At 49.7% G+C, this 19,952-nt stretch overlaps 1 protein-coding gene across 1 annotated transcript; it reads left to right on the plus strand.

Annotated features, from left to right (window-relative positions):
- Positions 1-367: 367 nt before the first annotated feature.
- PLAUR (plasminogen activator, urokinase receptor) lies at positions 368-15,314 on the plus strand. The gene is made up of 7 exons (XM_090260179.1): positions 368-544; positions 2,171-2,281; positions 3,371-3,514; positions 11,031-11,183; positions 12,230-12,364; positions 13,802-13,948; positions 14,790-15,314. Exons 1-7 carry the CDS (start codon positions 484-486, stop codon positions 15,041-15,043), a joined length of 1,005 nt encoding a protein of 334 aa, XP_090116305.1. The 5' UTR covers positions 368-483; the 3' UTR covers positions 15,044-15,314.
- The last annotated feature ends 4,638 nt before the right edge of the window (positions 15,315-19,952 follow it).

Raw genomic sequence — 19,952 nt, forward strand, 5'->3', positions numbered from 1 at the left:
AAGAGTTTTAAAGTAAATTAGAGACATTATATTATTTCAAGCCCAAATATTTCAGCATTCATTTCTAAATGATAAGGACATTTTCCCATACAACCACAATACCACTGTCCCTACTAACAAAACTAACAAAAATTCTTTATTATCTAATAATCAGCCACAAATTTCTAAGTGAGGTTCCTCGCCCAAGATCCCAAGCAGGAAGAGGGAGAACTGGAATTTGCACCCTAGCGGTCTGGGGACAGCTGCGACCACAGCCACGTGAGTCAGAGCAGAGCCAGCCCCCTACTCTGGGGTGGCCACGCCCTGGCAAAGGAAGTTTGGCACGGGGTGACGTGGGGTAGGAGGTGGCGCGCCCACTGATCTAGGGCTGACTCGCTCTTTCGCAAAACGTCTGGGAGGAGTCCCCGGGACCACAAAATTGTCTCCTTCCCGGGGCTAGACTCAGAGGGGTAGGGAGGCCGCGGACGGGAGCCATTGCCGGACATGGGCGTCCCGCTGCTGCTGCTGCTGCCGCTGCTGCTGTTGGTTCAAACCTGTATTCCAGGTAGAGACTGGGTCCCAACACCTGCTCTGGGAACTGGGTCTGACCGCGGGGAAGGGAGGAGAGGGGAGAAGAGGCGGACTCGTAGTCTGGTGAATTGGAGGAGGAGGAGGGGAGTTCAGTCCCCAGCCCATCCACGCAAATAATAGTTCTCCTGCTGTCTGCAGCCCCACGTGGCACAGTATCTGTCACACAGTAGGTACTCAGGAAATAGGAGTTGAGAGGTGGCATTTAACAACAACCACCGTTTAGTGAGTGCCGTTTATTCCGGGCCCTCCTCTAAGCTCCTTACTTGCAATTTCTAACTGGGCGGGCAGAACTATATTTTAACCCTGTTTCACACAGAAGGAAACTGAGGCACAGAGAGGTTAAGTAACTGGTGCGACGTCACACAGTCAGTTCTTGAATGCGTCGGATTCTGATCCCCGCAGGGGCATCCATGGCTCTCTCCACTCTGTTGAACAACCCACGCCCCCGCCCCCATCCCCAAACATAGGGTGGACAGCGTATTTCACACAAGATACAAAGAGTCAGGCCGAGCGTCACGGAGCCAGGGGCTGGTGACCCAGGGTGTCCCTCGAGGACCCTCTCACCTACTTTCCCCAGAAAACGTAAGGGGAAAGGGTTAATAAAACTAGAGGGAATAGAGAAGGAACTGCGTCAAGGTGGGGTGGAAGGGAGGGGTTGTTTGGGGTTGAGGAATTTTGTCAATGAATAACCTGGAAAGCTCTCCCGACTGTTGGAGACCAAGAATGAGTAATGACTGTGGAGGACTCGGAATTTGGAGGAGGCAGGGACCCACTAGGAATCTAGTGGTCCGGGAATCGGCCTTGGAGCGGGCGGGCGAGCTGCAGAGCTATACCCTCCGGGAGGAACTAGTGGGCGGGGAGACAACCTCGGGGAGGAGCTAGTGGGCGGGGAGAGAACCTCGGGGAGGAGCTAGTGGGCGGGGAGAGAACCTGGGGAGGAGCTAATGAGCGGGGAGAGAAGTGCCAGAGGCAATAGTGCGAGCTACAAAGTGATTGGGGTTAGAATATTGGAAGGGCTGACGTACGGGGTTAAAAATTCGGGGTGGGCTGATGGGCCGGAGGAAACGTTGGGGAGAGGCTTTGGAGGGAAGTAGAACCTGGGGAAGTTAGTGTGCGGGGTATAGCTAGTAAAGGGCAGGGGGAAAGGGGTAGGGGTGGGGGTGGAACGTAAAGGTCCGCCGGAGTAGGGTGAGGATAGGACGCCCCTGGGGGAGCTGGCGGAGTAGATCGAGGGTCGGCGGGATGGGAGAGCCGAGCTTGAATGTCCAGATGGACAGAGAGGGTGGGGATGGGACTTTTCGGATAGGCCCCACACGCGGACAGATTTCAAGGGAAAAATGAGCGAGGGCAAGACTTCAGGAAAGGACTTTTAGGAAAGGACCTCTTAGGAAAGAAGTGAGGAGAGGAGACCTTGAGCTAGAGATAGACTAGAAGTGCAGCTAGCCCAAATTCAGCGTTGGAACCCAGGGGCTGGCAGAACGTGGAGCACAAACCTGAGTGCACAGGGCTGGGAGACCTGGTCCTGGTATTGGGACATCAGGGGACGGACGAGAAGAACTATATAATAAACTCTGCTGCGGTCTCCTCCCTCTCCCCCCAGCCACCTGGGGCTTGCGGTGCAGGCAGTGTGACAGGACCGGGAAATGCCAGGTGGAAGAGTGTGCCCCTGGCCAGGATCTCTGCAGGACCACGGTCCTGCGCATATGGGAAGGTAAGCTCCTCCGCTCCAGCGCCAGAGGGGATGCAAGTGACCCAAAAACCTTGTCTCACCAGCTATCAGGATAATGCAAACCAAAAGACAAAGGTACCCTGTTCCACCCCTACCAGACTGACAAGCATTTAAAAATCTGAATCTGCCACCCCTGGGGTTGGTGAGGATGTGGAACTACAGACCCTGCTTTTAGGAGTTAAGTGGTGCATCTACCCCACAAAGAGATTTGGTAACATCTTGTATAGAGGAAGATTCGAGTACCCTACAGCCAGCATCTCACCTCGTAGAACCATAGAAACACCAAAGAACCTTGGCCCAGGTGCCCAGGGACACATGTTGAAGAATGTTCTTAACAGTAAGGTTTGTGAAATGGTAAATTGGAAACACCCTGAAGTCACTCAGCAGCAGAGGAGAAAATTATGGTGTAATCAAATAATGAAATACCATGCAGCAGTTTAAATGAAGAAACTAGAGCTGCGGGTTATTAACATGGATACATCTCAAAAACAAGGTTGCGAGAAAAAAGCATGTTGCAGAGTATGATACCTTTCAATATAAAGTGTAAACTATATAAAACAACAGTGGATGTTATCATGCACAGAATGTGTAAGAATTACCTGCACCCATGGCTGGCTCTGGACAGGGCATAGGGGAATGCAATGGGGCGGGGGCTTTCACTGTACTTTTTAGTTTATTTTTTAGATATCTGAAACAAATATAGCAAAATGCTAATATTTTATAAAGTTGGATGATGAATACACAATATTTGTTAAACCATTGTCTTATACTTTGGGGTAAGCTTAAGGCATTTTCCTTTAAAAATTTCTATGAGAAGTATCTCCTTGCTAAGATCACTAAGCAGGGAGGGAGAGGTTGATGGATCCAGAAAGGTCCCAGTGATAGTGTTGTTGCTGAGAGAAAGTGGGCTCCCTGTTGGGGGGTGGGGGGCAGGTAACTCTAGAGTTGGACCCAAACAAGAGTAGAGACCTGGGATTCAGCCACGGGAGTGGGTTACCTTAAGACCAGGAGCGTTAGAGGCTGGTGGGGCCCAGGGGAGCCTCTGGGGTGAAAAAGATGCATTCCTCACAGAAGGTGAAGAGCTGGCGGTGATGGAGTCAGGCTGTGCCCCCTCCGAGAAGACCAACAGGACCATGAGCTACCGGACAGGCATGCAGATCATCACCCTGACAGAGGCCGTGTGTGGGTCCGATTTGTGCAACCAGCCCAGCCCCAGTAAGTAGGACAACCCTTGCTGTGCACAACCCCACAGTAGCCTCAACTCAGCCGCATCCTCATCCCCATCCTATCCTCAGTCCTATGCCACCCCAACTCTACGCCTTACGCCAGGACCAACCCCAACTCAAACCCTTCCTTATCCCAAACTCATCTCCAGCCCAGCCCCATTCCCAGCCCCACCCCAACCTCACCTCCGATCCCACCCCCAAACTCACTTTACTCCCAACACCCTCCAACTCAAACTCATCCTTATTCCAGACATATCTCTCACCCCATCCCTAAGTCAACTCCATCTCATCCCCGTGCCTGAGCCCTATCCCATCCCATACGTGCTTGTTTTTATGGTTGTTATGTGTAAGATGCAACACCTGCCCTTAAGAAGCTACGCACACATACACCCGCTCGAGAAGTAGATGCAGTATCTCACTGATGATTTGTCATGTAACTTTTCCCAGGGGAGCAGGAACTGGTTCAGGCAGCGGATGCTAAGGGACCAGGATGCAAAGATCAGAGAAACCCAAGACTCAAAATTCTTACAGGAAGTCAAAAAGGAGGGGATCACAGGCTACAGTAGGCCCAGAAATTTCCCTACAATAGATGGTCCTTGGCTTGGGCAGTGAGAGAGAATGTGAGGAAACTCTTCCATAAACCCTCCTGTTGAGTTTGGTGGCTTGAGGCTTCGGTCAGTTTATGAAAAAGACTTAGAAAGGTTTCAACTCCTGAAGTTCCCACAGAAGAGGAAGGGTGGGGAAGAAACTGATCCCTGTTAGAGACAGGCAGAGGTTCCTCTTTCAGGCCCTAATGAGGAAGGAAATTGGTTAAGGCCAGTCCAGTCACAATGCCGTGCGCAAGCAGAAGCCTGTGTGTGTACTGCTTTGTTCTTGTTCTCCATCCATCCTGACCTCAAATTTTTATGTTAGTGGGAAGGAAGTGACGAGAGAGGACACTGGCCCCCTCTCTTGGTTAGATACGCTTAAGGAAAGCACTAATAATTGAGTCTAAGTAATGCTTCTAAATAAGATATAATATTTGAAATATTTGATGGTATAGGTCAGTGCAGAAGGCATTGGTCCATTGGAAGAGACCTCTGGAGGGTCCCTGCTGGGCCTGGTGCCACAAGCTGTTGGATCCTGGGGACATGGGGATTCTAAAGGAAGAATTGAGAGGGGGTGGAGGTCCACCAGAGAGCTCGGGGCAGCAGCTGTCAATTCAGTCACTTAATAACTGATGCATTTCTAATGCCATCTTATCCTGCTTGTGGTGACTAGAAGAGTTGGTTAAACCCCACATCCTGTACATAAGTGATACTGGGACACAGATGTGACCAAGACAGCCTTGGGCCCTGCCCCTATGGGGCTCACAGTCCAGTGGAGGGGGCAGGGTGTGACAGATCCATCACCAGACATCGACTGCCACAGTAATCACAGCCGGGATGGGAGAAGCACAGGCAGGGGGGACACAGAGACCAGAGAGGTCAGAGCTGTCACGGGGAAGCACAGTCCAGAATTGTCAGGGCTGAGATGGGGAAAACAGAGGCCAGAGTGGTCGGGGCTGGGACAGGTGAAGAGTAGGGGCTGTGGGACCCTCGAGGAGATACTCGACTCAGGCCAGGGAAGGTTTCCTACAGGAGGCAACAGCTAAGTTGGATCTTGAGGGATGAGTAGGAGTCAGCCTGTTAAAAAGACAGTGGAAAGGGTTTTCCAGGTAAAGGGAGCAGCAGATACCAAAGCCCAGAGGTGGGTGGAAGTAGCATGGTTGGAGAAAGAGAAGAATGAGGCTAGACAGCTGGTGAAAGTGTCAGGGTCATACTTATTACACAGGGCCTTCTAGGCTGTCAGGAGGAACATAGACTTCATCTGGGGACTGGTGGGAGGTCACGAAAGGGTTTTAAGCAGAGTGTTCCAATCGGATTTGTATATTTAATATATTATTTTGACCTCAGAGTGAAAGAGAGATTGGGAAGATGAGGTGATGGAGGGATGAGGTGATGGAGAGGTGAGGTGACAGAGGGGTGTGGTGACAGAGGGATGATGTGATGAGGGATGAGGTAATGAAGAGGTGAGGTGATGGACGGATGAGGTGATGGAGAGGTGAGGTGATGGAGGGGTGAGGTGATGGGGGATGAGGTGATGGAGAGGTGAGGTGATGGAGAGGTGAGGTGACAGAGGGGTGTGGTGACAGAGGGATGACATGATGAGGGATGAGGTAATGAAGAGGTGAGGTGATGGAGGGATGAGGTGATGGAGAGGTGAGGTGATGGAGGGGTGAGGTGATGAGGGATGAGGTGATGGAGAGGAGAGGTGATGGAGGGATGAGGCGATGAGGGATGAGATGATGGGGGATGAGGTGATGAGGGATGAGGTGACAGAGGGATGAGGTGATGAGGGATGAGGTGATGAATAGGTGAGGTGATGGAGGGATGAGGTGATGGGGAGGTGAGGTGACAGAGGGGTGTGGTGACAGAGGGATGACATGATGCGGGATGAGGTAATGAAGAGGTGAGGTGATGGAGGGATGAGGTGATGGAGAGGTGAGGTGATGGAGGGGTGAGGTGATGAGGGATGAGGTGATGGAGAAGAGAGGTGATGGAGGGATGAGGCGATGAGGGATGAGATGATGGGGGATGAGGTGATGAGGGATGAGGTGATGGAGGGATGAGGTAATGACGGATGAGGTGATGAGGGATGAGATGATGAGGGATGAGGTGATGAGGGATGAGGTGATGAATAGGTGAGGTGATGGAGGGATGAGGTGTTGAGGGATGAGGTGATGGAGGGATGAGGTGATGAGGGATGATGTGATGGAGGGATGAGGTGATGAGGGATGAGGTGATGGAGGGATGAGGTGATGAGGGATGAGGTGATGGAGGGATGAGGTAATGACGGATGAGGTGATGAGGGATGAGATGATGAGGGATGAGGTGATGAGGGATGAGGTGATGAATAGGTGAGGTGATGGAGGGATGAGGTGTTGAGGGATGAGGTGATGGAGGGATGAGGTGATGAGGGATGATGTGATGGAGGGATGAGGTGATGAGGGATGAGGTGATGGAGGGATGAGGTGATGAGGGATGAGGTGACAGAGGGATGAGGTGACAGAGGGATGAGGTGACGGAGGGATGAGGTGATGAGGGATGAGGTGATGAGGGATGAGGTGATGAGGGATGAGGTGACGGAGGGATGAGGTGACGGAGGGATGAGGTGATGAGGGATGAGGTGATGAGGGATGAGGTGATGAGGGATGAGGTGATGGAGGGATGAGGTGATGAGGGATGAGGTGATGAGGGATGATGTGATGGAGGGATGAGGTGATGAGGGATGAGGTGATGGAGGGATGAGGTGATGAGGGATGAGGTGACAGAGGGATGAGGTGACAGAGGGATGAGGTGACGGAGGGATGAGGTGATGAGGGATGAGGTGATGAGGGATGAGGTGATGAGGGATGAGGTGACGGAGGGATGAGGTGACGGAGGGATGAGGTGATGAGGGATGAGGTGATGAGGGATGAGGTGATGAGGGATGAGGTGATGGAGGGATGAGGTAATGACGGATGAGGTGATGAGGGATGAGATGATGAGGGATGAGGTGATGAGGGATGAGGTGATGGATAGGTGAGGTGATGGAGGGATGAGGTGTTGAGGGATGAGGTGATGGAGGGATGAGGTGATGAGGGATGATGTGATGGAGGGATGAGGTGATGGAGGGATGAGGTGATGCAGGATGAGGTGATGAGGGATGAGGTGACGGAGGGATGAGGTGATGAGGGATGAGGTGATGGAGGGATGAGGTGATGAGGGATGAGGTGACAGAGGGATGAGGTGATGAGGGATGAGGTGATGGAGGGATGAGGTGATGAGGGATGAGGTGACAGAGGGATGAGGTGATGAGGGATGAGGAGATGGATAGGTGAGGTGATGGAGGGATGAGGTGTTGAGGAATGAGGTGACGGAGGGATGAGGTGTTGAGGGATGATGTGATGGAGGGATGAGGTGATGAGGGGTGAGGTGATAAGGGATGAGGTGATGAGGGATGAGGTGATGAGGGATGATGTGATGGAGGGATGAGGTGATGAGGGATGAGGTGATGAGGGATGAGGTGACGAGGGATGAGGTGACAGACAGAGGGATGAGGTGATGAGGGATGAGGTGATGGAGGGGTGAGGTGATGAGGGATGAGGTAATTAGGGATACTGTGATGGAGGGAAGGTTGGAAAGGGGAGACCAACTGAAAGTGGATGAGGTTGTCCAGGTGAAGATGAAGGTAGGTGCATTAGAGTGTCAACCCTGAGGATGGACAGAAGTGGATAGATTTGGGGGCTATTTACCAGCAGGAGAGCAAGATTTCGTGGTAGATTAGACATGGCAGTGGTTTTGTAGTTCTGGTCGCAATGGAGTCAATTGTATAAGACTAAAGCCTCACCATTAACAGCTATGAAAGCTGGATGGATTATGAACAGTTGTTTGAAGTCACTGAAAGGCAGCAGATGGAGAGAGGAAGTTAAGGTGCTACAATCTTTGAAATAGGGAAGCACAGAAGTTGAGTTCCACAGACAACCTGGGTTTTCCTTGAGTGCACTTTCCAATTTGCTGCTGTGGAGGGGAAATACAACCCAAATGGAGAGAGATCGTCATTAGACCAGAAAGACACAGGTGGCATCTGGGACTACCAGAGTGTCTAGAAAATGAGAGGTAAAATCCTGGAATGCATGGAACCACAGAAAAGGGGGTCCCCACATCTGCAGATGACTTCCCTCAGTCATTGGCAAGTTGTACATGCATATGGTGAGACTCGAAGAAACTCAGCCGCAAATAGTATCTGGGAAGCTACGGAATGGAGCAAGGATTCCAGCAGGCATAGGATGCTGAGGAGACCCAAGTTGCCAAGCTGGCAGGAGAGGCCTTGGTAACCATCTACAGCTTTTCTCTGAGGCCACAGCCTTGGAGCAGGAGCAAAACTGAAATAGACCAGCCCTAAAAATACCTACTTCCAATCTTCAGCAGAAAGAAAACCTAACCCTCTTTGGAAAAAGATACATCATGCAGAGTCTTTCCAAATTTTCATCTATAATGTCTGGCATCTAATCAAAACTTACAAGGTAGCCTGAAGAAAAGAAAATGGACCAATGGACCAGAAACCAAGCAAAAAAAATCCAACAATAGAAACAGACTCATAACGACTCAGATATTGGAGTTATTAGATAGGGAACTTTATAATAGCTATCATCAATATATTCAAGAAAATGGAGGAAAGGATAAGTTTTAGCAGAATTCTGGAATAGAAAACAGATATTGTAATTAGGAACTTGATAAAAGTGCTCCATAGAGATCAGAACTAGCAGAGCAAAAGGACTGAAGGACAGACAACAGGGCAGTAGAAAAGCCAGGTTGATACCTAGATGTGGAGGATCAAGGAGTCTGCCAGGTTTCTGCCCTGGAGGACGGGATGGGGCCACCCTGGAGATGTGGAATTCGGGAGAAGGAGCAGGTCTGGGGAGAAGATGGAGAATTTCACTTGGGGCATGTAGAGATTCGGGGGTTTAAGAGATAGCCAGGCCTCCAGGAGGCAGCTGGGTATATAGGTGGAGCTCAGAGAGAAGTCTTGCCTTCAGCAGGTAGACAGAAGTGAAGCCATACCCACAGCTAACATCCCCATGGGAGGGAGTGTGCACTGAGAGAAATGTAAAGGGCCCGGGACAGAACCCTGAGGATCCCCCACATTTAGAAGAGCGATGTAAGGATAGTCCCCAAAGGAGACCCATGGGTGATATGAGACAGCTATTTTAGCAGTGAGGGCAATTTGTGTTTTCATTTTCATTGAATTTCATGTGAGAGGACTTGGATTGTTGTTGGCCTTTGAGTTATTTTTCTCTGAGGGGGTGAGATTAGGCCTTTGATGTAATTGATTTAGCTAATTACAGCGGCTCACTTGCCAGTTGAGGGCTTGGATGAGATTTCTCTAAGACTTGGCCTCAATTCAACTTGGATATCTGGGGTCAGGAAGGGGCGGGCATGCCAGGCTTAGAGATGGTGTGAGCCAAGGCCTGGACAGAGGAATGACCGCTGAATCCAGGGAAAAGTGACTCCTTCATTTGGCCTGACCTGAAAGGTCCATGTGAGAAGCAAAGTTATCACGGATCAATCAAGTGAAGCTTTGATCCCTGAGACACTTGGGTAGTGAATTAATTATCTATTGCTGCGTTATAGATGGTTCCCAAACATAAAACAAAAACAAGCATGCATTATTTCACAAAGTTTCTGAAGGTCGAGAACCTGGAGTGGCTTCGTTAGATGGTTCCGCATCTTTCATGTTGGTTGTAGTCAAGATGACAGCAGAGCTCCAGTCATCTGAAGGATCCCAGGGTAGCTTCACTCCCATGGATGATCCGCTTGCTTGGCTTTGGCAAAGGCCTCAGTTCCCACCAAATGGACCTTGCCATGGGGCTGCTTGAGTGTCCTTACAATATGGCAGCTGGCAGCCCCCAGAGCAAATGATCTAAGAGCGAGCTGGGGAAAAGTTGCAATATCTTTTTCAATCTAGGGCAGAAATCACACATCATCATTGCCACAGTATCCTTTTGGTTACACAGGTCGGCTCTGTTCTTTATGGTAAAGCACTACACAAGGGCATAAATACCAAGAAGCAGGGCTCGCTGGGGGCTCTCCTGGACACTGGCTACCTAAGGGAGCAATAGAAGGGTCTTAAGTAACGATTCATTCACTCAGTGAATATGTACTCAGTATCTTCTCTGGCTTAGGCCTTCTGCTGGGTGGTGCTGGGACAGGGTAGTGACCGGGCAGCCTTGGCCCAGCTTTCCTGGGGCTCAGAGTGCACTGAGGGTAACAAGCCTGTCACCAGACAAGGATGACCCAGAGTGAGCAGGGCTGGGATTGGAGACCCCAGAGAGGCACCTGATCCAGCCTAAAAGGTCAGGAAGAGCTTCTTGGGGAAGGTAAAATCGGAGAAGATGATGCCTGAAGAATGAGTAGGAGAGCGAGAAAGGAGGGAGCAAGGCAACAGCAAGGCTGGATGCAGCAGCGTGCATGTTGGGGGACTGTGGGGAGTCGTGTGGAGGGGCTAGTGGAGGGAGATGAGGCAGGAGAGGAAGCCAGGACCCAGTCTTTGATGGGCTTTGAATGACACGCTTAGCATCATAGATTTTATGCTGGGGGCACTGGGGAGCCATGGAAGGGTTTTGAGCAGAAGAGAAACAAGTTCACAGTTGAGTATTAGAAACATCCTTCTAGGGCCGTGTGTGGGGCTGCCTGGGGGCTGGGCGTGGAAAGAATGCAAACTGGGAGGCCAGGGAGGACGCTGGTATTGAAGAAAGTCTGAGTTGGACCTAGTCATGGGACCGGAATGGAGGGAATGGGTTCTAGAAAGATTCAGAATGGCCAGGGCTTGATGATTGACCTAAGAGTGGGATAAGGAGGAATTGAAGCTGGGGTGAGTCTTCCAGGGAGCTGGATCTCCAGGACTCTCTGCATGGACTCACCTTGCTGTCCCTCCCCAATCAGGCCGGGCTCCCACCTTTTCCCGAAGCCGGTACCTCGAATGTGTTTCCTGCTCCTCTTCAGACCTGAGCTGTGAGAGGGGCTGGGACAAGAGTCTGCAGTGCCGCAGCCCTCAAGAGCAGTGCCTGGACGTGGTGACCCACCGGAGCTGGGAAGGTGAGCCCTAACCTGCCAGTAACTCCTCCTCCCTGCTTTGCTCCTCCCCAAGGCTGCATTTAAGTCCCCACATAACACGGATTTAGGCAAGGTAGGTTAGTTTTCTCACACACAGAAAGCCCAGTGACAGGAAGTCCAGGGCCACAAGGATCCTTCCACAGTCACCAGTAACCCAGACGCTTCCTCATTTCTTTTTCTTTTTAAGGGACTAATTATTTTGTTTTATTTATTTATTTATTTTAGATTTTATTTATTATTTATTTTTAGAGAGAGGGGAAGGAAGAGAGAGAGGGACAGAAACATCAATGTGTGATTGCCTCTTGCAGGCCCCCAACTGGGGACCTGGCCCACAACCTAAGCATGTGCCCTGACTGGGAATTGAACCACTGAGCCACCCCAGTCAGGACTGTTCTGGTTTTTAATTTTATTTTTTATTTAAAAAATTTTTATCCTCACCCAAGGACATTTTCCTATTGCCTTTTTTTTTTTTTTTTTTTTTTTTTGAGAAAAGTGGGGAGAAAGAGAAAGAGAGACAGACAGACATTGATGCTAGAGAGAAACATTGATTGGTTGCCTTCTTGTTTATGCCTGGACTGAGTATCGAACCCATGACCTTTTGGTCTACTAGATGGTGCTCCAACCAACCGAGACACACCAGCCAGGGCTCCTTTCTCATTTCTTACATATTGCTTCCATTCTCAAGATTACCTCATAGTCCAAAATAGCTGCCCGAGTTCCAGGCCTCATGTCCAAGTTCCAGGAAGAAGGACGGTAACAAGAAAGGGCAAAAAAGGGGCATGTCTCCTTTTGTAAAGGTTCTCCTAGAAGTCCCATAAACCTTTCTACATATATCGCATTGGCCAGAACTTGGCCACATGATTATGGCTACCGAGGTGACCTTTGGCTGGATATGTGACTGCCCCAGAGAAAACGAGGTTTCCTATAATGAAGGATGAGGCAGAGAGTGGACAGGTGGCTTCTGCGATGGGCAAATCCAGTCCCCGCCCTTCATCAACAGTCCAACCTCTCTCCTCTGCCCCCCACAGAGAGTCCAGGGGATGAGAACCACTCCCGAGGCTGTGGCAACCTTCCGGGCTGCCCAGGCCCCACCGGCTTCCACAACAACCACACCTTCCATTTCCTGAGGTGCTGCAACACCACCAAATGCAATGGGGGCCCAGGTAAGGGGCAGGGGACCCAGCGTGAGGGCCGGGCCCGGGCTGGGGAGGTGCTGCCAGGGACATTGCCGCTCTCTCGCAGGCAAACCCCTCCTCTCTGGGTCTCCGTTTCCTCCTCTGAAAGATGGACATAGCAAGACCTGCCTCCAAGGGGGATTTTGTGAGAATTCAGTGAGCCTAGCAAACTCTCACCAAGACCCACATTTGATGCTTCCTTCACTCTCCTGAATCCTTCCGCTGCTTAGCATCCTGCTCTAAGCCACCATGACCTCTTGCTTAGATTGTTGCAACAACCTGCTCTCTGGTCCCGCTGAGCCCCTAAAGCCAATGTTTAACACGGCAGCAAGAGAGATTTCTAGAAAGGCAAATGAGTCCTAGCTGGTGCGGCTCAGAATTGAGCACCGGCCTGTGAACAAACAAGGTGCAAGGGGCGGGGGATGGGGCAGGGTGTGTTGCTGGTTAAGGTTCCCAGTCAGGGCACAAGCCTGGCTTGCGGGCCAGGTCCGCATTTGGATGCATGTGGGAGGCAGCTGATGAATGTTTCTCACACACATGGGTGTTTCTCTCCCTCTCTTTCTCCCTCCCTTCCCCTCTCTCTAAAAATAAATAAATCAAACCTTTAAAAAGTGTTAATAAGATCATGTTACTGTCCTTCCTCAAACACTTTAACCACTTCCCCTTGGCCTTAGAATAAAATCTAAAGGCCATAGTATATGCCCTATGTAATTTCTCACCTATCTGCCCCGTGGTCTTCATTTAGTTTCTGCAATTGCCAAACACTGCCCTGCCACAGGGCCTTTGCACATGCAGTGCCCTCCACTAGGAACACATCTTCCAGAGAGTTCACCTGACTGGCTATTTCTCATTCATCAGCTCTCAGTCTTGAAGTATCATCTTCAGTGAAACTTTCCCTGCCCCTCCCCTTCAATATAATCTAGATCCATTATGTTATTCTGTCTCTATAACTGTCCTGTCCAACAGGACTTTCCACAAAAGGCTATGTTCTATCTCTTTACTGTGCAATATGGTTGCCACTACCATAAATGCCTATGAAGCACTTGACATGTGAACTGAATTTTACATTTTATCTAATTATTATTAGTTAATTTCAATGTAGACACAACGGCATGTGGCGAGTGAATATACCACATGGGACAGTGTCGCTCTAAATTGTAAGTTCTGTGAGGGCGGGGACTGTTCCGCCTTACCCAGCTGCTTGCCCAGTGCCTGGTCAGACTGGGACTCATGGGGAGCTGAGAGTTGGAACTTCCCCAACAGGCCCCAGTGAACCCCGAAAAGAGAGTACCATTCCAGTGCCGACCACAAGGGGGCTTTGTGACATCCCAGGCTGAGAGCTGGGAGTCATTGCAAGGAAGGAGGACATCCCTCCCTACACCCCAACCCTGTGCCAATTTCGTCCTTCTCTTGTCTTCTCCCAAGTCCTGGAGCTTCAGAACTTGCCATTGAATGGCCTCCAGTGCTACAGCTGTGAGGGGAACAGCACCCATGGATGTTCCTCGGAAGAGACCTCCCTCACTGACTGCCGAGGCCCCATGAGTCAATGTCTGGAAGCCACAGGCAGTGATGGTGAGGCCCTTTGGGAGATTGGAAGGGGATACTTAACTGGCGGCCGAGGCGGGGCAGGTCTGCAAGAGATCAACCTCCAGTTTAGCTGGACTTAATAATTGAGGTGGATCTTCCTATGGGACTTCCTTCAGCAGGATGCAAATTGTAGTAAGAAATTAGGACTTGTCCATTAGGAAATGGATATTCCTGCCATAGAATGTGGAATTCTTTGGGGATGGGACTCCCTATGGACATTCTGGGCTTCCATCCTGTGACATTCTGGAAAGGTCTCTGTTCCAGGAATTCTCAAACTTTTTGATGTCAAGATTCCTGCACAGTCTTAAAAATTATTCTTTACGTCAGTTATATCTAGAGATATTTGCTGCATTAGAATTTAAAACTGAGAAATTTTTATAAGATCTATTCATTAATTTATTTTAAAATAACAATTAAAAACTCATTACATGTGAACATCTTTTTATGGAAAAAAATGACTGTATTTTCCAAAATGAAAAAATTTAACGAGAAGATTGGCATTGTTCTACAGTTTTGCAAATAAGCCTCTTTACTGTCTGGCTTAATAGAAGACAGCTGAATCTTCATATCTACGTCTGCATTCAGTCTGTTGCAAGATCACACGTCCTGGTGGTTCTGGAAAACACCATTGTATACTTATGAGAGAAAAAAAGCCAGATGATGTTTCGGCACTATTATGAAAATAACTTTGACGTCACCGATCGATCCCTTGCACCACATTTAGAACTGCTTTTTCCGGGTGATGTCCACCACAAGGTGGTTCGTCACCCAGTGAGACGCTCAAGCCCACGAGCGGGGCACCTCACACAGCCTTTTCTCTCCTCAGGGCTGGGGAACCCGCACTACACAGTTAGAGGCTGTGCAACGCCCTCGTGGTGCCAGAACCTCCACGTGGCGGAAGCGTACAGGCTGACCCATCTCAGTGTCTCCTGCTGCCCCAGCAATGGCTGTAACCACCCAGCCCAGGACGGCCAGCCCCGCACTGGGGGTGCCCCCCGGCCTGGCCCTGCCCACCTCAGCCTCACAGTCACCCTACTGATGACTGCGAGACTATGGGGGGGCACTCTCCTCTGGACGTGAGCCCCACACTCTCCCTGCCCTGGCCGGCTCCAGGGGACCCCTTCGCCCTTCCCTCAGCTCCCAGCCCTGAAGACTGTCTGTGTGGCCTTAGGCCAGTGTGCTGTTTCCTCTGGGCCTCCGTTTTCCCAGCTGTGAAACCTCCTGTTTCACAGAATTACGAGAACCAGAGGAGAAAGCTGGACAAAGGCTGCCGCTGTTGTTATTATTAATTAATGTATTGTTTTATTTAATATTTTATACTTATATAAAGATTTTTATATCTATTAACAGATCTTCCCTTCCCCATAGTGTCTATCCTTCAAAGGGTGCATGGGGGGCACCTTTCCACAGGCTCCTGGAATGGGGGGGGGTCACAAGGTAGGGCCCAGGCATTCAAGGCCCCCACCTTGGGGGAAGTCCCATGTGGGCTTCCACCTAAGTCACCTCCGCACCTATTTCTGAGTTCCAGATTCAACCTGCTGCCTCACCCGCCTAAGCATCCACCTTCCAGTCTCTTCCCCCAGGCTCCAAAGCTCCAGACCACTTTGTTGTTCTGTGGAGACGTGTCTGCATTTCTCGCAGACTCTGAGACAGGAGAGGTATGGGGGACAACCTGCCTGCATGAACTCCCCTGATGCACTACAGTGAGGAGCAAGGACAGGACTCCATTCCCCGTGATGCTCTGGGGCCAGGAGATAAAGGCTGGGCTCTGCTTCCCAGGACACGCTCAGACTGACCGACAAAAACACCAAATGACCATTTTGGTGGCACCCTTGGAACGTGATATGGAAGACGTCATGTTTTCCAGGGTTCGCTGAGGCAAACCCATAGAGACAAAACTACATGGGGCCCTGTGGCAAATGAAGAAAAAGATAGGTCATCCTCCGTGGCATTTGAGGGACGGGTTTCTTCTGAGGAGCTCCTCAGAACACACATCATTGTGGTGGCTGAAAGCTGGGGTCTATCTCTCCCTCTGGAACAGGCGCGACTCTGCGGCCACTTTGGCTGATGATAGAATGCGGTGGAAGTCATGCCACGTTGTGTTCTGGGCACAGGCTTTCAGGAGCTGTCTGGTTCTGGGGAAGCCAGCTGCCACGTCCAAGTCCTCCTGCACTGAGACTGCCATGCCATGAGGACGCCCAAGCTGCTCATGCACAGATGCCATATGGAGAGAGAGCCGCACATGTTCCAGCATCTCAGCCCGGGCACCAGACAAGTGGGCGAAGGAGCTGCCTTGGACATCGCAACCCCAGCAGATGTCCATGTGCAGGAGAAGCAGGAAACCCAGCTGCTGCGTTTCCTGGAGCTGCTATAATAAAGGCCTACAAACTGGCAGACGGGGTGGCTTCAAACAACAGAGACTCATTCTCTCAGACTTGTGGATGCTAGAAGTCCCAAATCTAGGTGCCGGCAGAGCCTTGCTCCTCTAAACTTCCTAGGGAAGAATCCCCCAAAGTCTGGGGACGGAGCCTCTTCCCAGCTTCTGGGTGCTGCAGACAGTCCTTGGCTTTCCTTGGTTCACAGCTACATTGCTCCAGCCTCCGCCCCTCTCCTCACGTGGCCTTCTTCTCTGTGAAAGTGACTGTGTCTCCAAATCTCTCCTTATAAGGCCAACTCATCATGGATTTAGGGGCCCAGCCTAATCCAGTATGACCTCACCTTAACAATTTTCAAATAAGATCACATTCATAGACCCTGAGGATTAGGACTTCAACATTTATTTTGAGGGGATACAGTTCAACCCACAAGACCAGTTAACAGAAAGAACCAAGGTTTCAGATATAGGGCCCCCATAAGCCATCCCATTCATCTCCAGCTGTCCGAGCCAGCCCGTTTGGGGCCCAGTCTATTGTGGAGCTGGTACGCACGGATCCTGCTGTGTCTTGCTGAAATTCCTGGCCCACAGAATCACCAAATAAAAAGGTTGTGGTTTTACACCACTGGGCTTGGGGTTATTTTGTCATGTTCCAGTGGTTAGCTGGAACAGTCATTTGTTTGTTTGTTTGCTAACTCTCCCCATTATAATCCCCATAAAGGGCAAGGCCTTTTATTTGCTCGCTACTGTCTTCCCAGTTCCTAGAATAGTGCCTGGGACATGGCAGGTGATGAAGAAAAGCAGGAGGGAACAAAAGAAGGAAAGACTACATCTTCGGTGGTATCTTACAACAAAAATGGGGCTAGGACTCTATCTCCCATGATGCCCTGCAGCAGAGATGAGGCCAAAATGACATTTTCTGAGATGCTCCGTAATTAAAATTGAGGATAGTTTCACCTTTGCCATGATTTCCTATGACAGAAATTGGAGGCTAGAATAGCATCCACCATCAATCCCCTGCCAGAAACTGGAGGTTAGCACCACATTTCCTGTGATGCCTTTTAGCAGGAGCTGAGGCTAGGACTGCATTTCCCATGAGACCCAATGGCAGAGACTGAAGGCTAGGATTACATCTCCTATGATGCCCCACAGCAGATGTTGAGGCTAGGGATAAATTTCTCATAATGTTGTAAACCACAGCTTGTAATCAGGACCTCATTGTTAATGGCTCCCAGGATTTTGTTCAGGGATCTCGGCTGCAAGAAGTAAAATCTACTGAAGATGACTTAAGCAAAAATGACAACGTTATTAGAAGCTTAGAATCCAGGCAAGAGCTAGGTCTCTGGGCCTCACCAGGGACAGGAAACAGAACTGAAAAGCTGTGTGTGAAGTCAAGGTTGTCGCCCTTCTGCAAAATCTCTCTTTCTCTAAATGTGCGGCTCCTCTCGTGGGCTTCCACTTTATTTTTCCGTCTCTCCACAGACTGCCCTCTTTTGCTTCACACATAGTAGCCCAGGATGCTCTTGAAATGTCAAGTACCAAGTACTATTGGATCCCGCTTCCAAACTTTTAGCAGACAGACTCTGATGGGATCCAGTTTGGGTCAGGGCTCTGCCTATGATGTCCCTCTGCTACTGCGGTCAGGGACGTTCATGTCAAAGCCACTGCATACAATTGCTCAGGTTGTAAACAGGCATGCACTTGCTCCTGCAGTTTTCATGGTATGCAGCCCACTCGCCAAGAGCTGGGACAACAACCTCTGTGCGAGAGAGCCTGTCACAAGGATGGGAGAGCAACTGCAAAAGAAAACTCTCACTTAGAATGTTTTCATGTGCAAGCAGGGCTGCCTCTATGGATTCTGTGTGAGTCACAGGCAGTGTGGTGGCCAGGGTTGTATGTAACAGGACACACAACTCAAAATGATCAAAACAAAGAGGAAATTGATTATCTCAGACAAGAAGTGATCATGAGTTAGGGCAGTTCCTGGGTTGACTAGTTCAATGTTTCCACTCGGTCCTAAAGGACCCACTCAGGCTTGTCCATCTCTTGGCCTCAAGGTGGCCGCTGCAGTTCCGGACATCACACCTGCATTCAGAGGTAATAGCAAAGGGCTATCTCTACTTGGGTCTGTTTTTTATTTTTTTATTTTTTAAAAAAGATTTATTTATTTATTTTTAGAGAGAGAGGAAAGGAGAAAGAAAGAGAAGAAAAGAAACATTAATAAGTTGCCTCTCACATGTCCCCAACCAGGGACCTGGTCTGCAGCCCAGGCATGTGCCCTGGCTGGGAATTGAACCAGCAACCTTTCAGTTCACAGGCCAGTGCTCAATCCACTGAGCTATACCAACCAGGACTTGGATCTCTTTTTGAAAACAAAGAAATATTATCCCAAAACTTACAGGCCAACTTGCCCTCACTTTTTACTTGCCTGACATGTCTACAGCAACCACTGGGAGGAGGCAAGGAACCACAATATTTGGCAAACTACATTCAGATCTCATTGCTAGGGTTTCCCTCACATCAGCTGGCTACTAAAGAAAGGTGGCTGCCTGGTCCAGATTAGGAACTTTTTTTTTAGGGAAGAACTAAGGGAGAGGGAATGTGTATTAGGAAAAAAGAAAACCACCCAGTCTTCCTCCTGTATAGGATAAAACCCAGCTCTTCCCTACTGTGTCACCTTTATTTTCATACTGCTACCACACTCACGACACTTCTGGTCACCAACTGTGTGTGTGTGTGTGTGTTGACAGGGTGGCGGTGGGGGGAGGGGTCTCTCCATGCCAAGCAATTCTCTGACACCAGCTGGATGTTCTACAACTTAACTCATTTCTGACACTGTCAACCTGGGGGTGACATGAGACCCCACTTCCGATGCCAATGGCAAGTCCAGGTTGTCCCTTGTACTTCTGGCCAATCAGCTGTAAATTAGAGGGAGTCTCTATGACTCCCTCTTCAGGGTTGATTAACTTACTAGAGTGGCTCATAGAACTCAGAAAACAGTTATGTTTATTGTTTTATTATAAAAGGATATGAGAAAGGATACAGGTGAGCAACTGGATGGAAAAGACGCATAAGTCAGGGGCTGTGGGGAGGGCCGCAGAGCTTTCATGTCCTCTCTGGGCACGTCACTCTCCCCTGTACCTGTACATATTCATCAACCCAGAAACTCTCAGAATACCATACTTGCGAGAGTTTTATGGAGGCTTCATCATGTAGGCATGGTAGGTCATTAACTCCATTTTTCAGCCCTTCTTCCTTCTCAAGAGAATGGGGGACAAAGCTGAAAATTCCAAGGCTCTAATCAAGACTTGGTCTTTTAGGAGACCAGCTCTCATCCTGAAGCCCAGAGTCACCTCATTAAAACAGAAAACACTCCCATCACCCAAGAGATTACAAGGGTTTCAGGAGATCTGTGCCAGGAACCAGAGCAAGGACCAAAGATCAAATATTTATTTATTTATTTATTTATTTATTTAAAAATTCTCACCTGAGGACATGCTTTCACTGACTTTTAGAGAGAGAGAGAGAAGGATGTGAGAGAGAAGCATCGATTGGTTGCCTCCCATATGCACCCCAACCAGGGATCAAACCTGCAATCTAGGTATGAGCTCTGAC

Source organism: Furipterus horrens, unplaced genomic scaffold (assembly GCF_987537825.1).
Source record: "Furipterus horrens unplaced genomic scaffold, mFurHor1.1.pri manual_scaffold_13, whole genome shotgun sequence".
NCBI classification, from domain to species: Eukaryota; Metazoa; Chordata; class Mammalia; order Chiroptera; family Furipteridae; genus Furipterus; species Furipterus horrens.